Source organism: Sus scrofa, chromosome 7, assembly GCF_054392235.1.
Source record: "Sus scrofa isolate SSC_HxYL_T2T_F1_AM1 chromosome 7, Sscrofa_HxYL_maternal_Yorkshire_Landrace_v2.0, whole genome shotgun sequence".
Classification (NCBI taxonomy): domain Eukaryota; kingdom Metazoa; phylum Chordata; class Mammalia; order Artiodactyla; family Suidae; genus Sus; species Sus scrofa.
The window spans coordinates 125,033,364-125,056,537 of NC_139389.1; the positions used below are offsets into that span (position 1 = coordinate 125,033,364).

General features: G+C 53.7%; 1 protein-coding gene across 3 annotated transcripts in view; it reads left to right on the forward strand.

Annotated features, from left to right (window-relative positions):
* Positions 1 to 23,174, forward strand: part of SLC24A4 (solute carrier family 24 member 4) — a 178,865-nt gene that overhangs the window by 108,923 nt on the left and 46,768 nt on the right. For 2 of the 3 annotated variants that reach the window (XR_014811309.1, XM_003482307.5), the window contains exons 3-10: positions 4,790 to 4,866; positions 8,436 to 8,510; positions 11,130 to 11,214; positions 11,739 to 11,842; positions 12,686 to 12,760; positions 16,001 to 16,026; positions 16,977 to 17,030; positions 18,617 to 18,702. Coding sequence is in view for 2 of the 3 variants with exons in the window: in XM_003482307.5 (XP_003482355.1) it covers positions 4,790 to 4,866; positions 8,436 to 8,510; positions 11,130 to 11,214; positions 11,739 to 11,842; positions 12,686 to 12,760; positions 16,001 to 16,026; positions 16,977 to 17,030; positions 18,617 to 18,702 (582 nt within the window). In the remaining variant the exon portion in view is untranslated. Of the gene's footprint in view, positions 1 to 4,789; positions 4,867 to 8,435; positions 8,511 to 11,129; positions 11,215 to 11,738; positions 11,843 to 12,685; positions 12,761 to 16,000; positions 16,027 to 16,976; positions 17,031 to 18,616; positions 18,760 to 23,174 lie in introns of all 3 variants that reach the window. The other variant, XM_003128693.7, reaches the window with a different exon arrangement.

Here is a 23,174-nt window from a genome sequence, read left to right on the forward strand (position 1 = left end):
GAACCTGGTGTGGAGGGAGGAATCTGTAAGTTAACGATCCTCAGCTCCTCGACCTAGCCAGGCTAAGGGCTGTGCACACACTGTCTCCATCACTGAACCCTTGCAGCAGCCTGCTGGGCAGGTTCTATAGCAGCCGCATTTACGGGTGAGGTAACCACCCTGAGGTGCTAAGCAACTTGTCAAGGTCACACAGATAACAAATAAGGGACAGAGGCACTTCCTGAAACCTAACTTATCAGCTTCCAAAGACAAAGCCCTGAGCAGCTGCATAGGCAGCCTGCAGTTTAAAATTGTTGCCGTGATGACAAGGCTGGGAGGGACAGAGTTCCTGCTGCGTGTGCTCCGTGATCTCTACTCACCCCCCTCCATGCCAGTTTCTAGAGGATTGGACCCTTGAACTGGGGAATAGACTTGCCCCAGCTACCAACTGCCAACTAGGGTAAGGGTGGGAGAGGGGAATCTACCTGCAAGCAACCATTGATATCTGTGTCAGGGCACAGCGCCCACAGAAACAGTGACTGTTTCACCGCCACTGAAGAAAGAGAAGGGCAGAGAGGTTAAATGTCTTGGCCAGGGTCCCCTGGGTTCATGGGTAGTTGAATCAAGTCTCCAATTCAAGTCTTCCATTTCCCCAGCACAGCCTGGTTTCCATCTGTGTCAGAGGCAGCCCTTAACCCTTAACGAGGAGCTCAAGGTCCTCTGCTGAGTCCTGGCTTCTATGGTCCCTGAACCAGTGACCGTCCCACTGAGTCTCACCTGGAAAACAGGGACATTTGTGGCTGCAGTGCCCGCCTCATGGGCTCAGGGTGTATCCAGAAGGCTTGGGTGGTGACAGAAGTCAATGGGTCATTAGCAGCTGGTAGGTCTGCTGGTCACTCTGTCCCCCCGAGGAAATTAAGGCCATGGTGGCATTTGCTCCCCTCCTCAGCCCTCCGGCGTACGCAGAGGGTCACAGAGCAGGCCCTCTGGCCAAAGCAGTAGAAGCCTGTTCCTACCAAGGACAAAGCCATTTATAACCCACATCTCTTCCCTCCTGGACCCCAAAGGATATGTTCTTAGAGCAGAAAGCCAGCATCACTTGATTCTAATTTTTGAAGAGTACCCAGGATTGGATAAATCACAAGCTTTCAAATCCCTGGTTTGGAGAATCAAAAACTGTCTCGAATTTTCACAGCAGAAATGTCTACTTGATCTGCCCTGAAATATTCCAGACAGTTAGGTTTCTCCTGGAAATAAGATCCCGGACACAGAATGCCCGGTTTCTCCCTTTATAATTCTCCATCTCGGAGCCGACAAACCTTGAAGCAGACCTGTGTCCTTGAACTGACAGCAGCAATTCTATTAGAGAAGTTTGATTACAGAAAAAAAGGGGGGGGGAAATCTATATTTCATTAAATGCTGCTTGTTTCAAAGTGGGAACATTTTTCTGGGAGTCTGGAGAGCTAATGTTTTCTAGGTCTCGTTGGGAGAATTTGATCTTAAAAAACAGAAAAGGTGTGGGTTTTTTTTTTTTTTCTGATTAAGGGAGAAAACATCACTTTCAGAGCTTAGGACCAAATTATATTTACAGAGAAGGGATTTTTGTCCTGGCGGTTCATAGGCATTTATTGAGTGCCCCTATGAACTGGGTATCATTCCAGGTCTTTAAGCGGATTGTAAGGGTCAGGTCATCACTTCTGCTGATGTTTTAGCATATGGTTGATTCAATTGACTGTTGAGAACCTACTGTGTGCCAGGCCTGGCTGAGGCGCTGCCCATGCGTGACAGGGCAGTGTAGATGCCTGCCTTCCTGAAGTTTCTGGTCTGGCTGAGGTGATAAGGCCGATGATGAGGACGTGGGTGTGTAGCACCTGACGGGGAACCTGCAGAAATGACAGTCACAAAATATTTACCTGTTGGTCCTCTCCAGTGGGGGGTGGGGGGAGGAGGAATTCTTCCACAACACGGGAACATCCAGAGGCCCATGAAGCAGATGAATTGCTCAGACCACTTGGGGGCGTCAGGGCATCTGAACTCCCAGTGTTTGACTCCCAGAGCGAGGATCCTGTCATGCTTCATGAAGCTGCCCCTGCCACCTGGGATGATGGGAGCCCTTAAAAGGAGTGGTGGTACCCACCCTATAGGAGGGCTTGACATGGTCCTCAGTGACCTGAGATGCCACCTGAAATGCCAGCGGAAGCACACCTGGCACCTGAATGGGCCCGAGAGGTCAGGTGGCAAGAGGACAAGGATGCTTTCAGCCCTCACCCCCTCCCTTGTTCCAGCCTCAGGGCTCCCTCCAAGCCTTACCTCAAACCTCCCCACCCAGGGATCATTTTCCTGCTCTGTGCCGCTCTGCTAAAAGAACGTTCTCCTGGAGCACAGGGTTTTTTAGCGCCAGCACTACCATCCCAACCCTGTTGATGTCACAACCTCTCCGGGATGACAGCTTCCCCACCTAGAGTGACAGATCCACCACGGGTGGGAGGAGAGGTTAAGGGGGGCTTTGCAGGGGACTGCCTGTCCTGGCGTCTGATATAACACCGAGGAAGGCGATGAGCCTCCCTCTTCTCTTCGTGGAGCCTGCTTCTCGCACGAGGAAAGAGGATTCTAGAATCCCCGAGGGGGCGGGGTGCTGGTTTGAAGCTCACCACAGGCGTGATACACTTTACAGGGAAGGCGTGTTATTAAGACTAGTGTTGCCTTTACCCATGAGGAAACCGAGGCTCAGACAGAGAGGCTAAGGAATGTGTCCCTGTCAGCCCAGCCTGCGCATGGTAGAGCCTGGCACTGCGACCTCAGCACCTGCCCTCCCGAGCGGGGCAGCCGTCTTCCGTCTCCGCCTGACCGTTGACGGGGGTTGTGTTTCCGACAGATCCAGGTGCGTGTGGAAGCCACTTAGAAGCGCTCTGCCAGGGATGGGATCAGAGTCCTTTGGCAAAACAAGGAGCTGTCCCCTGATTTTCCTCTTTGGTGCCTTTTGACATCTTTACACATTTTTTAGTAACAACATCATTCGCTTCCCACAGAGGTCATCTGTTGAAAGTGTACGATTCAGTGGCTCTTAGTATTCAGAATTGTGCCAGTATTGCCACAAGCAATTTTAGAACATTTTCATCCCTCCCCCTGCCCCCCCCCACCCCCGCAGAGAAACCCTGTCCCTCCAAACCTCACTCCAGCCGTAGGCAACCACGGATCTACCTCTATCTCCATAGATTTGCCTCTTCTGGACATTTAATAGGAATGGAATCATATACTAGATGATCCTTTTTTGTCTTTTTTTTTTTTTTTTTTTTTGTCTTTTTGCTATTTCTTTGGGCCGCACCCCGCGGCATATGGAGGTTCCCAGGCTAGGGGTCGAATCGGAGCTGTAGCCACCGGCCTATGCCAGAGCCACAGCAACACGGGATCAGAGCCGCGTCTGCAACCTACACCACAGCTCACGGCAACGCCGGCTCGTGAACCCACTGAGCAAGGGCAGGGACCGAACCCGCAACCTCATGGTTCCTAGTCGGATTCGTTAACCACTGAGCCACGACAGGGAACTCCCCTGATGATCCTTGTTTAAATTCGAGTTGATGTACAGTGTTGTGCTCATTTCTGCTGTACCCCAAAGTGACTTAGTTATATACATACACACATTCTTTTTAAAAAATATTCTTTTCCATCATGGTCTGTCCCAGGAGGTTGGATATAGTTCCCAGTGCTAGGCGGTAGGCCCTCGTTGGTAATCCATTCTAAATGTCATGGTTTGCATCTACTAACCCCAAACTCCCAGGCCATCCCTCTCCCTCCCCCCTCCCCCATCCCCCTTGGCAACCACAAGTCTGTTCTCTGATGCATGAGTTGATTTCGTAGGTGGTCTTTTGTGATTGGCTTCTTCCACTTTGAAAAAATGGTCTCAGGCTTCCTTTGTGCTGTGTCAATCCTTCATTTCTTTTTTATCACTAAATAATATTCCATTCATATGGATATATTCTGCTTTATCTATCTCCTCACCAGTTGGTAGATGTTTGGGTTCTTTCCACATTTGAGTTACTGTGAATAATACTGCTCTGGGAGTTCCCGTTGTGGCTCAGCCATAACGGACCCGGCTAGTATCCATGAGGATGCAGGTTCAATCCCTGGCCTGGCTCAGTGGGTTAAGGATCTGATGTTGCCACGAGCTGTGGTGTAGGTCACAGATGCAGCTCAGGTCCTGGATGGCTGTGGCTGTGGTGTAGGCTGGTGGCTGTAGCTCCAATTCAACTCCTAGCCTGGGAATCTCCATATGCTGCATGCGGCCCTAAAAAGAAAAAAAAAAAAATACTGCTATGAATATTTACTTACAGGTTTTGTGGGGACATGTTGTCATATTTCTTCAGCAGATACATGGAAGAGGAGTCACTGAGTTACACGATAACTCTGTTTAACCTTCTAAGGAACTGCCAGACTGTTTTCCAAAGTGACCGCATGTACCATTTTGCATCCCCCCCTAGTGACATATGGGGGTTCCAGTCTCTCCCATCCTTGTCAGCACTTATTATTGTCTGTCTTTTGTTTATAACCATCCTAGTGGGTGTGAAGTGTCACACTTTTTTTTTTTTTTTTTTAATTTCAAGGGGTATGGAAAACATGATGCACTCGAAGGTACTAGGCTATCTGGATAATTCCACACACAGCTATGTCTTCCTAATAGCACAGGTCTGGCCTCCACAGAGAAGCAGTTGGCCTCCTTCCGGGGGGGTGGGGGCTGCCCCACCGTCCCATGGCTGACCTCAGGTGTGACCCGTGGAGACCGAACACCTCACCGTGTCCTCTTGTCTTCCAGCGATTCACGAGTTCCCCACTGACCTGTTCTCCAATGAGGAGCGACAGCACGGAGCCGTCCTGCTGCACGTCCTCGGTGTAAGTGGCCCTCTTGGGGTGGGATGTCCCTAGACTCGAGCAGGTGAAGCCTGTCTTCAGAGCACAGCGTCTGAGGTCTCATCCAGGCCCTCGTAAGAGCCCGGTGAGAACAGACACTGGATGTGTTTGAACCACAAAGAAATGAGGTCTTGAGGACGTGAAGTGCCTTGTCACTCAGCGAGGGGCCCCAGAGCCAAGACAAGGATTTGTGTCTTGTTGGGGCTCCTTTTCTACTTTTACAAAGCAAAAGTGGCGGCATCTTTCCCAGACGTGAAATACACGTGAAAGGGAGTCAGACCCTGCTCGCTGTCACGATCCCCCCTCCCGCCCCCGCCGCCCCCCAACGTAACTGTGGCATCAGACTTTGGTGCCTCTCTTCTCCAGCTTCTCTCGGGGCTGGATGGGCCCTGCTGACCCAAGGTGGAATTCAAGCAGCGGTTCAAAAAGGCAGAGTGGGGAGTTCCCGCTGTGGCGCAGCAAGGTCCACGGCATCTTGGGAGCACTGGGACACAGGTTCGATTCCTGACCCAGGGGGTTAAGGATGCCACAGCTGTTGCACAGGGCACAACTGGGGCTCACATCTGATCCCTGGTGGGAACTCCATATGCCACGGGGCAGCCAAAAAAGGAAAGGAAAAATAAAACTTTTTTAAAGGCGTAGTGAGCTCAAACCTAAATTGTAGCGTGGCTGTGATTGTGGTTGTGGTGGAGGCCAGCAGCTGTAGCTCCGATTCGACCCCTAGCCTGGGAAGTTCCACATGCCATGGGAGCGGCCCTGAAAATAAAACCTAAATTTTAGGTAGAAGTTGCTCTTCTCTGCAAGCAAACTGCAGCCCCAGCCCCAGCCATTATAAATAAAGTTTTATTGGAACACAGCCATTCCACCGTGTCCATCTCATCTATGGCCACTTTGGTACTTCAGTGGCAGAGCTGAGTAGTTGTGACAGAGGCTCCGAGACCCACAAAGCCAAAAATATTTACTATCTGGCCCCTGGAAGAAAAAGGTTGCCAGCCCGGTTGCCTGGTGCAGAGAAATGCAGGTGCTCAGAATTCACTTTTCTACTTTGGCTCAGCCACAGCAACACTCGTCCTGACTAGGCCTCCAACCATCCAGCACCAGCTGCTTAAAATATTCAAACCCAACCAAGTATTTGTCTTTCTACGAGGTAATTAAGCAAGTGAAAGCTGGGATTCTTACTGGCCCCCCGAGAATTGTGAATGAGTGAAGTTTTAATTAACAGGATAAGCCACTAATGAAAAAAAAGGTTGTAGGCAAATTTTGAGCGACAGGCCTGTGTATTATTTCTGTAACAGAGTGATCATCTTCCTAGCTCCCTGGCTTTCCTAAGCCTCCCCCTTTCTCTCAGGGGACATGGGGTTTGTGAGTTAGTCTAGCAGTTCTGTCCCTCTGCTTCATGAAAGTCTTGGCATTTCTAGCACAAAGCCTTGTTCCCTGAACCTGAAAGGACCCCAGGAATTTTGCAGGACTTTTTTTTTTTTTTTTTTTTTTTTTTTTTTTGAGAGCAGGCATTGCCAAACTATGCCTAGAGAACCAAATCCAGCCTCCCTCCTGCCTTTATAAATAAAGTTTTATTGGGATGTAGCCATGGCCATCCATGGCTATTCTTCTATAGCAGCAGCCATAACAAACTCTGCGGGCTGCCAAGATGAAAATACTTACTATCGGACCCTTTCAGGAAAAGTTGGCGGAGCCCTTCTTTAGAGCAAGAAAAGGCTTGAGCCAGTTTCTGTCTGCAGCCCTGAGAAGCTTCTCAGAACCTTCTGATGCGAGAGAAGAACATACTGGTGCCCTCTTGGCCCCCTTTTTGGTCCAGTATCTCTGAGGCATCAGGAGAGCCAGAGGCTCTCAGCCTCACAGGACACCCTTTTCCTGGGAGATGATATTAGGGGGCATTTCCAAGGGTATAAACTCCAGCTGAGATCCTGAGATTTATAGCAGGGTCTCTCCCTCCTGTCTCGCTCCACTTTACTCACACCCCACGTATTTGTTTCTTCTGTGCACCTCCCTGCCCCCAAAAGATAATGAATGAGTCAAATCCAGGGACAGCCACACCTGGACTCCAGTGGACAGCTGCCTCGGATGCTTTGGTCACAGTCGTTAGATCTTCTGCTTTATTTAACCACAATTTGTTAATTGCAAAGTTATCTGAATAGCACACTGGTGTAGCTGAAGCAGCCCAGCCTTTCCCACTTTTGTGAATAGGGCATTTCTATCACTTTCTTTGAAGGAAGAAATGGCTCCCCCCAGTGCTTAGTGTAAAATTGCATTCCCTGTTCACAGGTCCTGGTCCTTGCCTCGCCCTCCAACCTCACCTTCTTCACTTGCACCTTATTCTCACTCTGTTCTACCTGCACCAGTGACCTTGCTGTGCCTCAAATGCATCATACCTGCTCCCGCCTCAGGACCTTTGCACCTGCTGTTTACTGGCAGTTATAGATTCTTTATGTGCCCATTTGTTTGTCTCCCACAAAGAGGCAGAGGCTTTTCCTGGCATCCTCACTGCCTATCCCCAATGGCTAAAATAGTGCCCGGCACATAAGATGAGCTCAATAAAGCCGTGCTGGGTGGACAGGTCAGGGAGGGGCTTTGTGGATAAAACCATCTAAAAACTGCTGATCTGTCCTTACTCTGCCATCAAACAGATGAAGAAACTAAGACCTGGAGACGTGACTTATCCAAAGTCACAGGCAGATTACTCACAGGATCAGCACTGGAATCTGGACTCTCTGTTCCATGAGCCTCCTGGTGTTAATGGCTTGTTTATTTCAACCTTGGCCAATATCAAGCAGCATCCCAGGAAATGCTGGGCCTCAAGCTGCTGTTTAACAGGAGGAGGGCGGTTGGTGACATGGAAATGATGCTTTTGCTAAAACTAAAGAGGGGAAGTCAGGATGCTGATTATTTTAAACTCTTAAAATGGTGATTTTTCAGTGCTTTCCTTCTTGGCCCTGAGGTTAGGATCTCACCTTTTTTTTTTTTCTTTTTCTTTTTAGGGTTGCACCCACAGGATATGGAAGTTCCCAGACTAGGGGTCTAATTGGAGCTGCAGCCACCAGCCTACACCACAGCCGCAGAAACATGGGATCTGAGCCACGTCTGCGACCTACACCACAGCTCGCAGCAACGCCAGATCCTTAACCCACTGAGCGAGGCCAGGGATTGAACCCGCGTCCTCATGGACACTAGTAGGGTTCGTTACTGCTGAGCCACGACGGGGATTCCCGCGATCCAACCTTTGAGAACATACCCTGCTGCTGGACAGGGAGCTGCTGCTTTAAGGAGAGAGGCAGGGGCACTGGACCCTGTGGCCTGAGTTCCATTCCCCTCTGCTGCTTGGCAAGCTAAGTCTCCTGTCTGGGCCCCAGTTTCTGCATCTGTCAGTGGCGGGCTGAAGAAGCACATCTCGCATGTGCAGGAATTTTCCTCCATGCCTCCGTCTGATCACCTGGCCTCTGCTCACCAGGCTGGTTTGGAGCATGATGGATGCCTGGCCGTGCCCAGCGGCGGCTGGAGTTCTGGCTGACCCCGTCTCCCCGTTTCTTTCGCAGGCTCTGTACATGTTCTATGCCTTGGCCATCGTGTGCGATGACTTCTTTGTTCCGTCTCTAGAGAAGATTTGCGAGGTACGTGGGAGGGACGTAGGACCCTTTGGCAAAGCCTGGATCAGGGCCTGGGGGGGATTGACCCGTGGCTTGTCAGCACCAGGCCAGGAAGGGCTGGCGCGGGGAGCACTCTGGCGGTGAAGGTGGTCGGGCCAAGACCCGAGCATCGCCATGGCCAAGCCTCATTCTGAAACCCCAGGGTAGAGGGAGGCAGAGCTTGGCCGAAGAAACGTGCCCCAGTGTTGTACAACCATAAAAATATAGTACAATTCATTGAGTTAAAACAAAAGAAGAAGAAAGTGCTTCTGGGGTAAAATCATTACCCAGAACCTCGGGCTTCACAGTGGGTGTTGGTAGTTAAGCCAAACCTGGTTAGTTGGGAGCATTTGCCAGAACCAGCTGCAGGTGGCCTCTCTGTCCCCAGGAAGGATGCTGAGCTGCCACGGCAGGGATGGCCCTTGGTCCTCACCTTTTAGGCCTGACATGTTCTCCTTTTAATGATTTTGTTCATTTTCACTTTTCTTCTTTCTCCTCGTATACAAGACGCTGCTCTTTCTCTCTACCCTGTCTTACTCTTGGTCTTTAGCCAAGGAAGGAAAATTACCTCTGTTCCCAGCACCTGCTCCGTGCAGACTGCACTGGGCATGGCCAACGTTGTCCCCATGAAGTATCCCAGCTATTTGTTGTTGGGACATTTGCAGCTGGGGACACGGATTGTGAGGGGCAGCACTTCCCATTCCTTTACCCCACTGATCAGCACACAGCGAGACTGGCTGCTTTTCACCTGGGTCCCCTAAATAGTGGATGACCGGGCACAAGCGTGCAGAAGCCTCCCTCTGCCCTGCCCTCTCCTCCCTGCGCCCCCTGCTCCACCCCTCGCCCCACTCAGTTCCAGCCAGGCGCTCACTTCCATTGAATTGCTTCTCATACGAGAATTGAGCCAGAGGAAAAGCATAAGGAACAGAATCAGGTAACGGCAGCTAGGACGTCAGTGCGGGAGGCTCAACCTAGGCTCTGGCGTGGCAGGCTGCGGGTGCAGGAGTTATTGCAGGTGGCCTGTCGCTTCTTCAGAGGAAGCCCTCAGGGAACACAGTCAGCTGGTCCTTCCTTACAGAACATGGACTCCAGGCGCCCCACTGTGAGGACTTGGGGGGCACCACGGGGGATGACAGAAGTCCACAGAAGATGGGTGGCTGATGATGGCATAGGGCCTCAGACAGTGGAGTTGCCCTGTGAGGTTACCTGCCTCCTTAAGAACACAGAGGTGGGCAAGAATGGTGGTGCTGGCCCCATAGACGAGACTGATGGCAGCGGCTCAGTGATAGCCATCCAGAGACTGAGATGCCAGAAGGAGGGAGGAAGCATCTCTGTTGGTGAGAAACCCAGGAAGGCTTCATGGAGGAGGTGACACTTATTCCAGGCTTTGGAAGTCAGAAGGATTTCCACAAGCAGACGGGAAGGAGAAGGGCCTTGCCGAGGGAAGGAATGACCCAGGTGGAGGCAGGACAGGATGTAGCCTGGTTTGGGTTTTGCTGAAAGCTCTTACAGACACGGTGATGGCTGAACCTCTATGGCACCTCCTCTTTGACAGGACTGTGGTGGCCAGGCTTCTGCCTGGGGTCAGGGATGGGCCCCCAGCCCACTTTGCATCAAGCGCAGGGCTCCCGCCCTTCCAAGGACCCCTTGTGTAGCAGGCTCAGTGAGGAGGTTGTGCTGGCCCAGGGAGTGGATTCCTCAGTGGCCTCATGGCCCGGGCTGCCCAGGAGTGCTTTGGCGGAGGTGGGGGTGGGGGATGGCAAGGAGGCCGAGCGTGCCGCAAGCCAGCCTGCCCAGAGGCCTTCCGAGAACCATAGGTGGGCACATTCAAGTTGGCATTCCGGTGGACCCAGCCACCTCCATGGTTTCCCCAAGCATCCAAAGCCTCCAGCCCCGCATTCCGGATGAGAGGGCGGGCCTCTGCGGCCAGAACAGTCTCGCCAAGCAGAGTGGGCCTTGACAGTTCCAGCCCTGCCCCTTGCTGGCTCGGCCCTGGGGATGGGACATGGGGGCCTTTGTCTCAGTGGGCAGCTGGGTGGTGGGGCCGCCATCAGAAGGCCTTCTGGTCTCAGGAGGCAGGCTGTGCCTCCAAGGCCTCCGGGTACCACAGCCCTGACAAGTGAGGGCTGCGTGGTCCCCAAGGTCTGCCTGAGCACCTGCGGAGATGGGCACTAGAGCCCCAGCCCTGCTCTAAGCATCCGAAGATGAAAGAGACCAGCCTTGCCCCCCGCATCTGGTGGGGAGCCAAGCACGTGGACCACTCTCACCGCATGGTTTGTGTCTCAGCAATGGACGACTAAATGCTACGCCTGTCCCGGGGTAGCGGCTGGCTTGTGGTGGCCACTAGAAAGGCTTCATCAGGGAGACGTTATTTAAGGGCTCAGAGAATGAACAGAAATTGACAGGTGGGGGAAGGGGGCAGGGGATGCTGGATTGAGCATCCGGCAAAGCAGAGGAGGGTGTGTGCTCGGGGTGCAGGGAGGCAAGGGCACCCGCCCAGAAGCTTGGCTCCCCTGCCCTCTTCCTGGCTGGTGACTGTCCAGTGGGCATGCCCACTGTTCCCCACGTCACAGCCTGAGGGGTCTTCGGTCACTTCTGTTTCAGAAACTCCATCTGAGCGAAGACGTGGCTGGAGCCACCTTCATGGCTGCCGGAAGCTCGACACCAGAACTCTTTGCCTCTGTTATTGGTAAGAAATCCCACCAGCCCGAGACACAGGATGTAGAAAGCCCAGATTTGGTGCCCAAGCTAGTGCGGGCAGTTGTCAGCCCCACACCTCGGTTTTCTCATCTGTAAAATGGGAGAAGTGGAAAGAAAGATAGTGAATCAGTGGTTCCCTGAGCCATGGGTGGAGTGGGGGTACTAATTGGAATGGGGTTTATTGGGGGGGTGATGAAAACATTCTAAAGTTAGATCGGGGTGATGACCGTCTATTCTGTGGCAACACCAGAAAACCCTGAATCGCTGTTTTAAATGGGTGAATTTTATGGCACGTGAACTACATCTCGGTGAAGCTGGTGAAAAATGGCAGAGCTGGTCCCCCAGGGCACTTTCACCTCCGGTTTTGCCATTCGCACCAGCATCGCGGGCCCTCTCCCATAGTAAAAACAACTTCTCGCCCTTCGTGGGGTGGGGGACACAGACGTCACAGCAGGCAGGAGTCTGGGGGGTGGGGGGCTCTGCAGATGAGGAGTTGTGCCTTTCTCTCTCCAGGCGTGTTCATCACCCACGGAGACGTCGGGGTGGGGACCATCGTGGGCTCTGCTGTGTTCAACATCCTGTGTATAATTGGAGTTTGTGGATTATTTGCGGGACAGGTCAGTGGTTTCTCTCTTTTGTTGAGATGAAACCCCCATCTCAGCCTCCGCCGTTCCCGTCACTCCCGGTGGCTTTGAGCAGGGGCTTCCCTTCTGAGCCCAGTTCCTTGCGTGTAGCAGTAGTGACGTCCTCTGTTCCTTCCTCCAGTGGGTCTGAGAGCGGGAGGCATCTCAACGCCTTGGCCCGTCCCAGGGGGAGCATCCATCTGACAGCAAAAAAAAAAAAAAAAAAAAATGCTTAAGAGGTGCTTTCTGTAACCATGACCCTGAGCTTGACTCTGGAAATATTTGGGGTCTTTGGCCACCCCAGGGGGCAGAGGCATCTGGCTTGTTGTTGATGCCCCATCACGGCTTCCTGGTCCTCAGAGCCACAGGTGGACATGAGACTCCACCTCAGAGAGTCAGGGTCATGGATAGGCTCTGCCTGGCCCAGGGCGGTGGAGGTAGAAGTGGGGAGCTGGTCACCCCCAGGAAGGTTCCAGCATCAGGGGGAGGGAAGAAGGAGTACGTCTGGCCTCCCCCGCACACACACACATGACTTCTCCTAGGAAACATGCCAGGTGGTCATCTTGGAAGAGGGGAAGGCAGCTTTGCCACCACTTACAAACATGGCATGGTGTCGTTCTGTCCCCAAATACGACGAAGAGCACAGGGTGGCCTTGAGCGGCCAGGCCAGATGTGTTTCTGGTGGCACAGTTAAGTCGAGCTCCACGGATGTGTCTCTACACCCTCAGGGTCTGGGCGTGGTGGGACCCCCCACCCCCGCCCCTGCCCAGCTGCATCCCCCTGCCCTCGCACCCCATCTCCCCAGCCAGTAACAGCAGGTGGCCCTTTGCTCGGCAGGTGGTGCATCTGACGTGGTGGGCCGTGTGCCGCGACTCTGTGTACTACACCCTCTCTGTCATCGTGCTCATTGCTGTGAGTTCCCCATGCCCATGCAAAGGCCCCGGGGCCCTGCCCACCTCTGTCCCTGGCACTAGAGTCAGAGAATCCCTGGCGCCCCCACCCCTGGGTGTGCTGGCTCCTCACTGAGGTCATGGGACCAACCCCAAGCCGGGCACCTCCCTTTCCGGAAAACTTCATACCTGACTCTTTGGAGATGGGAGCCCCTTGGGGACCCCCTCGAGGGCAAACAGGCCTTGAAAAAGCGAAAGCTGGGTTCCTGTAGCTCACCTCGAGCACATGGTCATCAGAGGCCTGCAGACCTTCTTAGAGCCCGGTTACCAAGGAGCAGAGTCTCTGGTTCCCCAGCTGATGGGAGCAGGAACAAGACCAGCCAGCAGGGAGCAGTCAGGGTTGGCCACTGGGAACAAGGGTGTGGGCAGAAAGGGCGGGGGGGAGGGGAGGGGGCTAAAGCAGAGACCCCTGGGGCCCGTTAGGGTGTTAGAAGTATTATCTCTGTGCCTGCCCCCCACCGAGGGCTGGTGTGACATCAGCCCATGACACAGGTGACTGCTAAGGACCATGTCATCCCAGGAGGAGCAGTGTCCGTCCAAAAAAGAGCGTTAAAGTGATGGCATGAGGGCAGGTCGTATTCAAGGAGGGCAGAGGCATGTGGCATGTGTCCTAGAGTGACAGTTCCCAGCTGAAGAACATCTGGAATCAACTGGATATGACCATCGTGACCCTTGGATTAGTCACCTGCTGCTGTGTAGCCAATTGCCCGTCCCACTCAGACGCTTCAGAGAGCACACATCTTAGCTCCCATTGTCTTTGGCTCCAGGTCTGGGAGTGGCTTAGCCGAGCCCTCTCCTCTGGCTCAGGGCCTCTCACAAGTGTCAGCCAGGGTACAGTTATCTCAGGGCTCCCCGCATAGATCTGCTTTTAGGATCGTTCGCAAAGCTGCGGGCAGGTCTCAGGTCCTTCTTCCCTGGCTCTTCTTAGTGCATCTCACAGCCTGGACACTGGTGTCCCGCCGAGCAAGGGTGAGGAGGCGCCAAGGTGGAAGCCACAGTTTGTAATGTTGGAAGTGACAGCCCATCATTCTGCCATATTCTGTTTGGAGCGAATCCCTGAGTCCAGGCCACGTATGGGCAGGGGGCGTGGACATGAGGCAGTGGGATCCCTGGAGCATCTGAGAGCCTTCCCACCACACTCCCCCCAAAAATGAAAGTTAAGAGATAAAACAGAAAATCAACAAGTTGCGGTCATGGCTCAGTGGAAACAAATCTGACTAGCATCCATGAGGACGCTGGTTTGATCCCTGGCCTCCCTCAGTGGGTTAAGGCTCTGGTGTTGCTGTGAGCTGTGGTGGAGGTCATTGATGTGGCTCAGAGCCTGAGTTGCTATGGCTGTGGTGTAGGCGGGCAGCTGTAGCTCTGATTCAACCCCTGGCCTGGGAACCTCCATATGCTGTGGGTGTGGCCCTAAAAAGACAAAAAAAAAAGAAAAAAAGAAAAAAAAAAGCCCAAACTATACTAGAAAGGACAAATAAAAGTAATTTATAATAAAAAATAAATCTTTCAGTATGAAAACATTTTAGCATGAAGATGCTAAAACACCCAGTGATGTAATCCGTTGCCCCCATAGGGCTAATCTCAGTACAGACTGAGGCCGGTGTGTTTGGCTGGCGCCTTAAACCCTGTGAGTGCTGCCAGCGCTGACAACGTGATTTTCCAAAATTATGAGTGACTCCTGCCGAAATTCTAAACAGAGCCAAGAACAGTCATCCTTCCATTCCCAGGACCGTTAACTCACAAGAAAATCAAGTATTTATTAAAACCATGTAAAAATACTTTGATTTATAAAATGGAGTTAAGTTCAAGGCTCAGGTCGTTTTTTTTCCACTTGCCTAAATACTTAGCAGGAGATTCAGGATGTGTGACAAACATGCAAAATCCCCTCCGATAGCATCAATTCCCCATGTTCCAGGCTGAGTAGCACCCCTGGCTCTCACTGCCTCTAAATGCCAGTAGCCCTCTGTTGGGTTGTAAAAACTGAAACTATCCCCATAAATGTCCCCCCAGCTTCCCAGGTGGTGGCACCAGGCTCCCCTCTGTTGAGTGCCCCTTCCTCAGAGTCCTGGCTTTGGGGAACCTCGCAGCAATACCTGGCCAGGTCTTCCCAAGCGGTTCCTGTGTGTGCTACCTGCCGTGACAGCCAGGATTGGGGTGCAGGGAGCCCAAGTCCAGGCAGCAGCCCCTGGCATCTCCAGGGGTCTCTTGTAGGGACCCTCATGTCTCTAAGATCAGATTGGTGGGTCACAGCCCCTCCAGCTTCCTGCGCACACAGGGCCCGGCTGGGGCGGTCACAGGACTCCTTGGACCACAGAGCATTCACCTGTGTCCCGCGCAGAGATGCTGGGTGGGGGTGTCGGGCAGCATTACTGCCCTCTTAGGAAGCCACTGCATCTCCTGTCACCCCTGGCCTCCCTTCAGATGGTACAGGCAGGTCCTTTGTCCTCAGAGTTTCCAAAGGGGTTTTTTGTTTTATTTTTAAAGAAAATGAGTTGTTTTCATTGCGGCTCCGTGGTAATGAACCCAGCTAGTATCCATGAGGATGCAGGTTCGATCCCTGGCCTCGTTCAGTGGATTAAGGATCCGGCATTGCCATGAGCTGTGGTGTAGGTCACAGATGTGGCTCGAATCTGGTGTGGCTGTGACTGTGGCATAGGCCAGCAGCTGCAGCTCTGTTTCGACCTCTAGCCTGGGAACCTCCGTATGCTGCAGGTATAGCACTTAAAAGAAAAAAAATTTTTTAAAACTTTATAAATAAAGAAAATGACACCTCCTTCCCCCTTACCCCCCCCACAGTTACCATAGAGAGATGATAGATGAGTAGATAGATAGGTAGATAGACACAGATGAACAGACAGACAGAGGGAGAGCCCTTTTCAGGCTTTAAGTTTCTTGATTCTGGCCACTCTGTGCCAGTAAGGAAGACAGAGCCCTGCCAGGCTGGCCCCAGTGGCTACTTGTGCTCTCGTGAAGCATGGGCCATTTCTCGTAGCTCAGCATCTGCTGACCCAGGTTTCTGCTCAGGAGAGGTCGCCTTTTACAGCTGGGAAACCCAGACACAGAGGGAAGAGCCCAGCTTCCTGTGAAGCACGTTACAAGCCAGTATGTGTCTGCTCGGGGTGCTCGGGGACCTGTGTTTGCTCTTCTTTGGAATAAATCTGTCCCTCCCCCCCCCCGCACCCTTTTTTCTTTTGCCTTCCAGTTCATATATGATGAGGAGATTGTATGGTAAGTTTATTTCTCATTGTTCCTTTTGTATTCATATCCTTGCTTATTGGGTTCATTGAATCTTTTTAAAAAAATATTTCTATAAACATAAGCTTATGCACTTCTGCAGGTAAAAAGGGTTTCCTTCTAAACAGTCATGGCTTTATCTATCCTTCCAAAGTGGCAAAGACTGTTTCCCTTAATATTCCTGCCCTGCCAGATATCAAGATATATTATAAAGCAGAAATAATGAAAACTGAAGTTTTGCACAGGGATAAGCGTAGGCCAGTGTGGAATGTGGCTCCGAGAACCTGGTAAAGGGCCCGGTTCTGGGCTGGGGGAAGTGACAGGTGTCATGACACGGCGGCGAGTTGGGGGGGGTGTCTCAGATGCTGCTGGGACAACTAGAAATCCTCGTGGGATAAAATAACATCAGATCCTCCCTCACACCTTACACACGAATGAATTCCAGGTGAATTAAAGATACCGCGGTAAGAAGCAAAATCTAAACAATTTAGGGAGTTCGGCGGGTGTGAACTGTGTCCGTTGTGGCTCAGCGGGTGAAGAACCGACATAGTCTCTGGGAGGACGTAGGTTCAGTCCCTGATCTCGCCCAGTGGGCTTAGGATCCCGTGTTGCCGCAAGCTGCATCATAGGTCACAGATGCGGCTTGAATCTGGTGTTGCTGTGGCTGTGATGTAGGCCATGAGGTGGCCCTGGTCCCGCCTTTTCCTGGGTGGCCGAGGGAACTTTTCCAGAGTCCCACAGACCCCCTGTGGTGGAGAAGGACCTGTCCTTGGCCTTCCCTGTCCCCAGGCGGGCTTCAGATCACAGGACAGCGGGGGGCTGGGCGGCTCGCCCACAGGCCTGGTTCCAGGCCAGGTGTGGGGTCAGGGAGGTGATGGGACATCCCGCCCTGGTCCACCCGCCGCGCCTCCCTGGCTCTAACCCGTCTCCTTTCTCTCCCGGAGGTGGGAAGGCCTGGTGCTCATCATCTTGTACGTGTTTTACATTCTGATCATGAAGTAAGTGCCTCTCCCAGTCGCCGGCCCCCGCGTCCCCATCCCGCGCTTGCCTTTTGTCAGAGCGGGGAGAAAACCTCCGCCAGACCCTTTTGGTCCCTTTCGGCCACCCCCGTTCTCTGGGGGCCCCTGCTGGCACAGACGGGGTAGAAAGAGGGACTCAGACCCTGCTTTAGCGCTCTTCACACGTGAGCCAGGGGCATCCCGCCGTGGGTGGTGGGAGGAAGATGCAGCCCCTTCCCAAGCAAGTAGCAGGCAAAGCCCTCTCTCCCGCCCCGCTCCACGGCCCTGGCCGCGCCCCAGGGTGACCACTCTTTTGTGCTGTCTCTATAAGTAGCCTGCTAACTTAAAACCACTCTTTTGAAAGAGCCAGGCAGCCCCACTCTCTCCAGGCTTCACAATATGCCACCACTCGGGGCCATCACCTTGCACAGCTGCAGGGGGCACCACTTGTTCTTAAGAGGCAGATGCTGCATCCAGGCCTGGGCACCCGTGAGGTCCTCCGGAAACCGCTCAGATCAGAATCTGCTCAAAACTACCCACAATGAATGTTATCAGCCATTAAAGGAAGGAAATTCTGATTCATGCCCCATTGCGGCTGAGCCCTGAGGACCTGATGCTGAGTGAAAGGCATCCAGTCACAGGACACAAACTGTATGATTCCATCTGTATGAGGGACTCAGGAGACTCCAATTCCTCGAGGCAGACAGCAAATCAGAGAGTGGTTACCACGTGCTTGAGGACGGGATTCATGAACGCTTGATGGGTTCATAGGGCTTGATGGGTTCATAGGGGCGGCGCTCTGTTTGGGAAATAGATACACCCTCGTGGATGTAATTACTCCTGCTGAATTGTGCCCCTAAGAATGGAAAAGAATTAAAATAGCAAATTTGATGTTACATGTATTTTTCCATTCTTAAAAAAAAAAAGAAAGTGCCCGTGAGCTAAGCCACATCCAGGTCGGTAGCATTCTGCTCATACCTCCACACGTAGTTAAAGAGGAAAACGCCACGGGGTTTTATGAGACTGTGAATCCCATTTCCGTACAACATGTATAATGTTTTATAAGAACAGGCTATATACGCTGTCAAACTGCAGGAAGTTATCCTGAAGTGGTCTCCTCTTCCAGTGCCTTTCCGTGGGGCAGCCAGCCAGCCTGGAGCCTGGCGTGGGCTCTTCTCCGTGGGGATGCTCTCCGGGCAGCCCGTGGGAGCAAGGCCAGTGGCTGTGGAGGAGAGGGTGGACCTGAGCACACCTGCTTCCAGCCTGTCCTGAGGCTGGCTGTACCTGTCGTGTTAGGACAGGCTTGTGGCGTGCAGGAGTAGGCATCGGTCATTTTCTTAGGCTGCAGGTCTCTTGCGCCCCCAGGAAGTCCAGTGGCCCCTTAGTAGGAGCAGGTCCCCTGCGACCGTACATTGTTCCAAGGTTCCTGTCAGGAAACTGTCAGCTTGGTTGATCAGCCTTAGCTCCCCGCCCCCTCGCCCCGGGACCATGCTCGCGGCAGGTGCATGGGGGGGAGGGGGGGAGGTCCCCACCCACTCCCTAGCCCAGCCTTTCCTTCACCTCCGACCTCCCACCTTAACTTGCAGGTACAATGTGAAGATGCAGGCCTTTTTCACAGTCAGACAAAAGACCATTGCGAATGGCAACACGGTGAACAGTGAGCTGGAGGATGGTAATGACTGCTGTGATAATAGCTCTGATGACCCCTCCGTGCCGTTGCTGGGGCAAGGTAAGGCTGAGCAGACAGGAGCGGGCACACCATGTCATTGAAACCACCCCCTTCGTTGGTGCACACACACGCTCCCCCTAAACTGTCCCTCTCTTACCCTTGGTCACAGGACCCTACCTGAGAAGGGCGAGTCATGTAGGAGGTGGAGAAGGACGAGTCCAGACTCAACCGTCACGTCCTTGGGGATCTCCCCGGGCTCCCGAGGACGGCTCAGGGCCTGCTTGCCTTTCCTGAAATGAATTACATGCTGACGCATGTGACAGGCCAGTGACAGGGGGTGGCAGAGCAGGCCGGGGCTCCCCGGGGCTTCTCAAAGGCCAGACCCAGCTCTGGAGAGCTGTTCTAAAGAGACCTCTGGCTTGTTGCCCAAAGGAGCAGCGAGCCTGGGAAAGAGGCCATGGAGCTGACCAGGAAGCCCAGACCTCCCTGGTAGCCCTGCCAGGAACCCTTTTCCCTGGGGGCAGTGGCCTTGTCTCCTCAGCTTCTCATTGGCCACCATGTCTGGGGTTTCTGGGCCTCCAGAGCCAGCCCATGTCATCTCTGTCGGGTTCCCCAAAGGTCTAGGCCCAACTGGTGACTGCCTTGGAACTCTTGTCCTCAGTTCTTAATCCAGCTGGTTAGCAGGTGACTCTGTCAGTGGGGGCAGCTGCCAGGAAGCTGAGAGGGTCCCATTCTTTTGCACCCAAGACCTGTGCAAAGGCTGAATAGGTTCTTGTAGTTACAATCTAGGGAAAAAAACAAACAAACAAAAAACAACAGCTTAAGCTGGCATCATTGAGTTCCACCCACGTGTTGGTACAGGCTTCCTTAACGGGGAGAGAGCGCCGTGGGCCAGCCGCCTGGGGACTCTCCCTCCTCTATTCCTCATGGGCGAGTCCCTCTTTCAGGTGACTTTAATTCCTTCATGGCCTCCCTGATGTCACCACGTTGTCTCAGAGGGCACTGTTTGCCTGTGTCTGGGACACATGGGGGCCAAAACCTATACGCCTCGGCCCCCTCCCCAGCCTCCGCCCTGGGGTGGGTCAGGGTAGGGAGCTCCTACCATGTCCACTTTGGCCTGGTGCGTCCTGTCCCATCTCAGGGAACCCCCAAGGGGAAGGCACCTGTCGTAGGTGCTGGAGGGACAGATCTCCCCACGTGGAAGGAGGAAGGCCGCTGGGCACAGGGGACAGATGCAGCGAAAGGCAGCCTGCAGAGCGTGGGACTAGGCCACCGCGTGGCCTGTTTCTTAGCAGGCCACCCCAGCGGAGGGCCCGTTTCCAGGACAACCTCCTCAGAAGGGGAGGGGACAGTGTGGCTGCTGTTTGGAATTTTAGCTCCAGAGACACTGGCTCTGAGGGCCCCACACACAAGACTCTCAAGAGGCTGTTCCCGGCCACCTTTGTATACGGAGATGAGTGCCCCTGGGGTCCGTGTGCTGAGTCATTCAGGCCAGTGGCAAATGCCCGTGTCCTCAGGTGCCAGCCCCGGGGGCTCCCTGCCGCCGTGTGGCCAGTGGTGGAGGCCTGTCCCCAGGGCCACGTGATGAGGACGCGAGCCCCTTCCTCTTGCAGGGACATCTGGCTGCCCGGAGGCCGCAGCCCATGTGGGGCCTTTCCAGATGCTCGGCCCTCTCCCTTGTGTACCCGTGACAGTAGGGGTTTCCCCCAAGTTGAATACTTTTCCCCACATCTTGAAGTCCGAGGAAATTTCTGGAAAATTGGAAGATTAGACCCAGGACTGCCTCCCCCCTCCCACCCCCCCCAGTACATGGAAAGGAGAGAAGATAGGTCTCCCTGAGATTCTTATCCAGTAGATGCATTTAGATAAAGGCCAAGGAGGAAGAAGTCAGGGAGTCTGGGGGGAGGCAGGCCTGGACCAGGACAGATGGGAGGCCTGGAGATGCAGCCCAGGTTGCTGGATGCCCTTCTCCGCAGAGGGCCATGTGCCTGAGTTGCTGGCCCCTAGAGAGAGACCAACTGGACCAGGAAAAGGGAGCATCCATAACATCCCGAGGGCGGGGGGACCTGAGGGGAGCGGGGCTTCGGGACTTTGCCATTTGGCACTGGTGCTGCCACAACATCTTCACAACCCGGAGCACCTCGCCCCTGGTCCTCAGCCTCTAGGTAGGTGGCATCAACACCCCGGCCAGGGGTGTCAGTCATGGCTGGCTGGTGGGTTATTTTAGGAAAACATACGCACACAGCCCTGACTTTTCTGTTATCAATTTTGGTATTTCCCATATTTGTAGAACCAAAAACTTTTTAACCCAACCTCTTGACAGGAGAGGACACTGCCTTTTTATCCCCACTCTTAAAAAATGCCTTTATGGACTGAAATGGTCTTAAAAATTATGCAGTTAGCTCACCACGCCAGCTCAGGCCAGTTTCTGTTTTGGGGGGCATAACAGCCTCCAACTTTGTTCTGCATTCAGTGGTTTGGGGGGGGTTCCCCTAAAACTGTTACGCATTGTTTACATCACCCTTCAATTCTGCTCAAGAAAACAGAGCCCGATACACCAAGAAAAGGAGCCAGGGGCTGAAGCAGGAAGGCGCTCCGTTTCCTGCCACTGCTGGGGGTCCAGCCTCTTCTTGTGGGCTGTCAGGTGGCCTTGCACGCATCCTGGTAGCCATCATGACCACTGGCTCAGCTCACTTAGGGAGCCTTTCCAAGCCACCCTGGGCCTGGATACAACTTTGACTTGGAGCAGAGAGGGAGGGAGTGATTCCTGGCCTTAGGCTGTACCTCCAGAAAAAAAAAAAAAAAAAAACCATGCTGCAATGGATTAGGTTTCCTGCCAGGCAGGCACCTGTGGCTTGGATATATCACCCTGTGCTGCCACTTGGTGGGCAGTGCCAGGACAAGGTGCCTGAGAAGCCGGGCATCATGTCTCTGCCCTCCTTCTGAGCCCAGCTGTTCCCCAAGGCGGTACCCACGGCAAGGCTGGTTCCACCTACGGAGCCTGCCTCTGCTTTGCGGGTTTCCACCTCCCTCTGGGGTGGAGGCTTCAGAGGAGGGAGGGGTTGCCGCTTTCCTGCAGCAGGGAGGGGCGGTGGGGTTCCTGCTCCTCAGAGTGGGACCCAGCCGTAGAGTTCAGCCAGGAGAGGGACCTACCCGGAGGCCAGAGACCCTGAGCCCTGAAGCCCCTCCACTAACATCCTCCTTCCAATAACCCTCTGGCATCTTGGCCCCCATCAAGAATGCTGCCCCAGACTCCCGGCATCCACCGCACGCTAATCATCTCTGGCAAAAATCTCTGTCGGCCTTTGTCTCCTTAACTCCTCTCCTCTTCTAAATTGTAAGTAATCTGCTTCCATCCAAGCAATAACACATGCATTTAAAAAAAAAAAGAAAAGAAAAAAACCACGCGTCCAACGCACGCCTCGTTGGCGGTGAGTGTTTGTCTCCAACAGATGCATGGTCCTCCAAGCTTTGGTTCTAACCACACGCCTCCTGTCTGCTGAGCCTTGCTGCCTGTGTGGTGAGGGTGGTGTGTCTGGTGTGCATCTGTTCATGTTTATGCCATTAACTCTCCCGAGGGTTTGCTCTCGGCTCTCTGTTGTCGGGGAAGGACGCTCACCCGGAGCTGGTGGCCCGTGGGGGGGGGGGGTGTCTGCTTTGATAGCCCCTCAGAGGGGAAAGCCACCTGCTTCTGTGGGCCGTGTTCGTGAATGCTTCTGTTTCGGGACCCTCGGGGGCTCCGGAGTTAAATGTCAACCCCCCAGACTCCAGCCCGGAGCATCTTGGTGAAGGTGGCAGGGAAGATCTGGGCACTGGAAGGAGCGTTCTTCAGCCTCATCAGTGGAAGCAAAGGGTCAGAGAGCGTGGCCTCCCTTCTGGAGGGCGCTGGAGACACTGGGCTCGGCCAGCAGCTTCCCCTGCAGACCGGCTCCCAGGCTCCTTTCCTGGCTCTCTGTCGCCTCATCCAGGGCCTGGGAGCTGATTCTTTGACTTCACTGCCTGCCCCAAGGAGAACAGATTTATCCTTCTGTGCCAGGCAGAGATGGTTCCTCTAAGACAGAGCAGGGGGCCTCCTGGGAAGCTTAGAGCCAGTGCTTTCTGGTGCCCTCCAGCATGTCCCCTGCCAGGGGGGCCTTGTCAATTTGTAAAGCCTTGTCTGAGCCTCTGTTTATGGGGGGAGGGGAAGAAAGCCCCCCCCCCCAGAGGCACCGGTGAGCGGTGGCAGGGTCCTGATCCACTTGGGAGGAGGGCTGCCCCATGGGATACTGAAGGACCTTTACCATTGGCCAAGACTGGGCCCCTGAAGAAAAGGGCATCGATTGGCAGAGGGGCCAGATGTGGGAGGGGTGCTGTGACGGGAGAGCACGGGGCTCTGTCTAATGCTTGCCGTCGGTGGGCATTTCAGACCCAGTGGCCCACTTGATTAATGGGAAAAGCTGAAGCTGGGCTCCCAGGCGGCTACCAGCCGCCGAGAC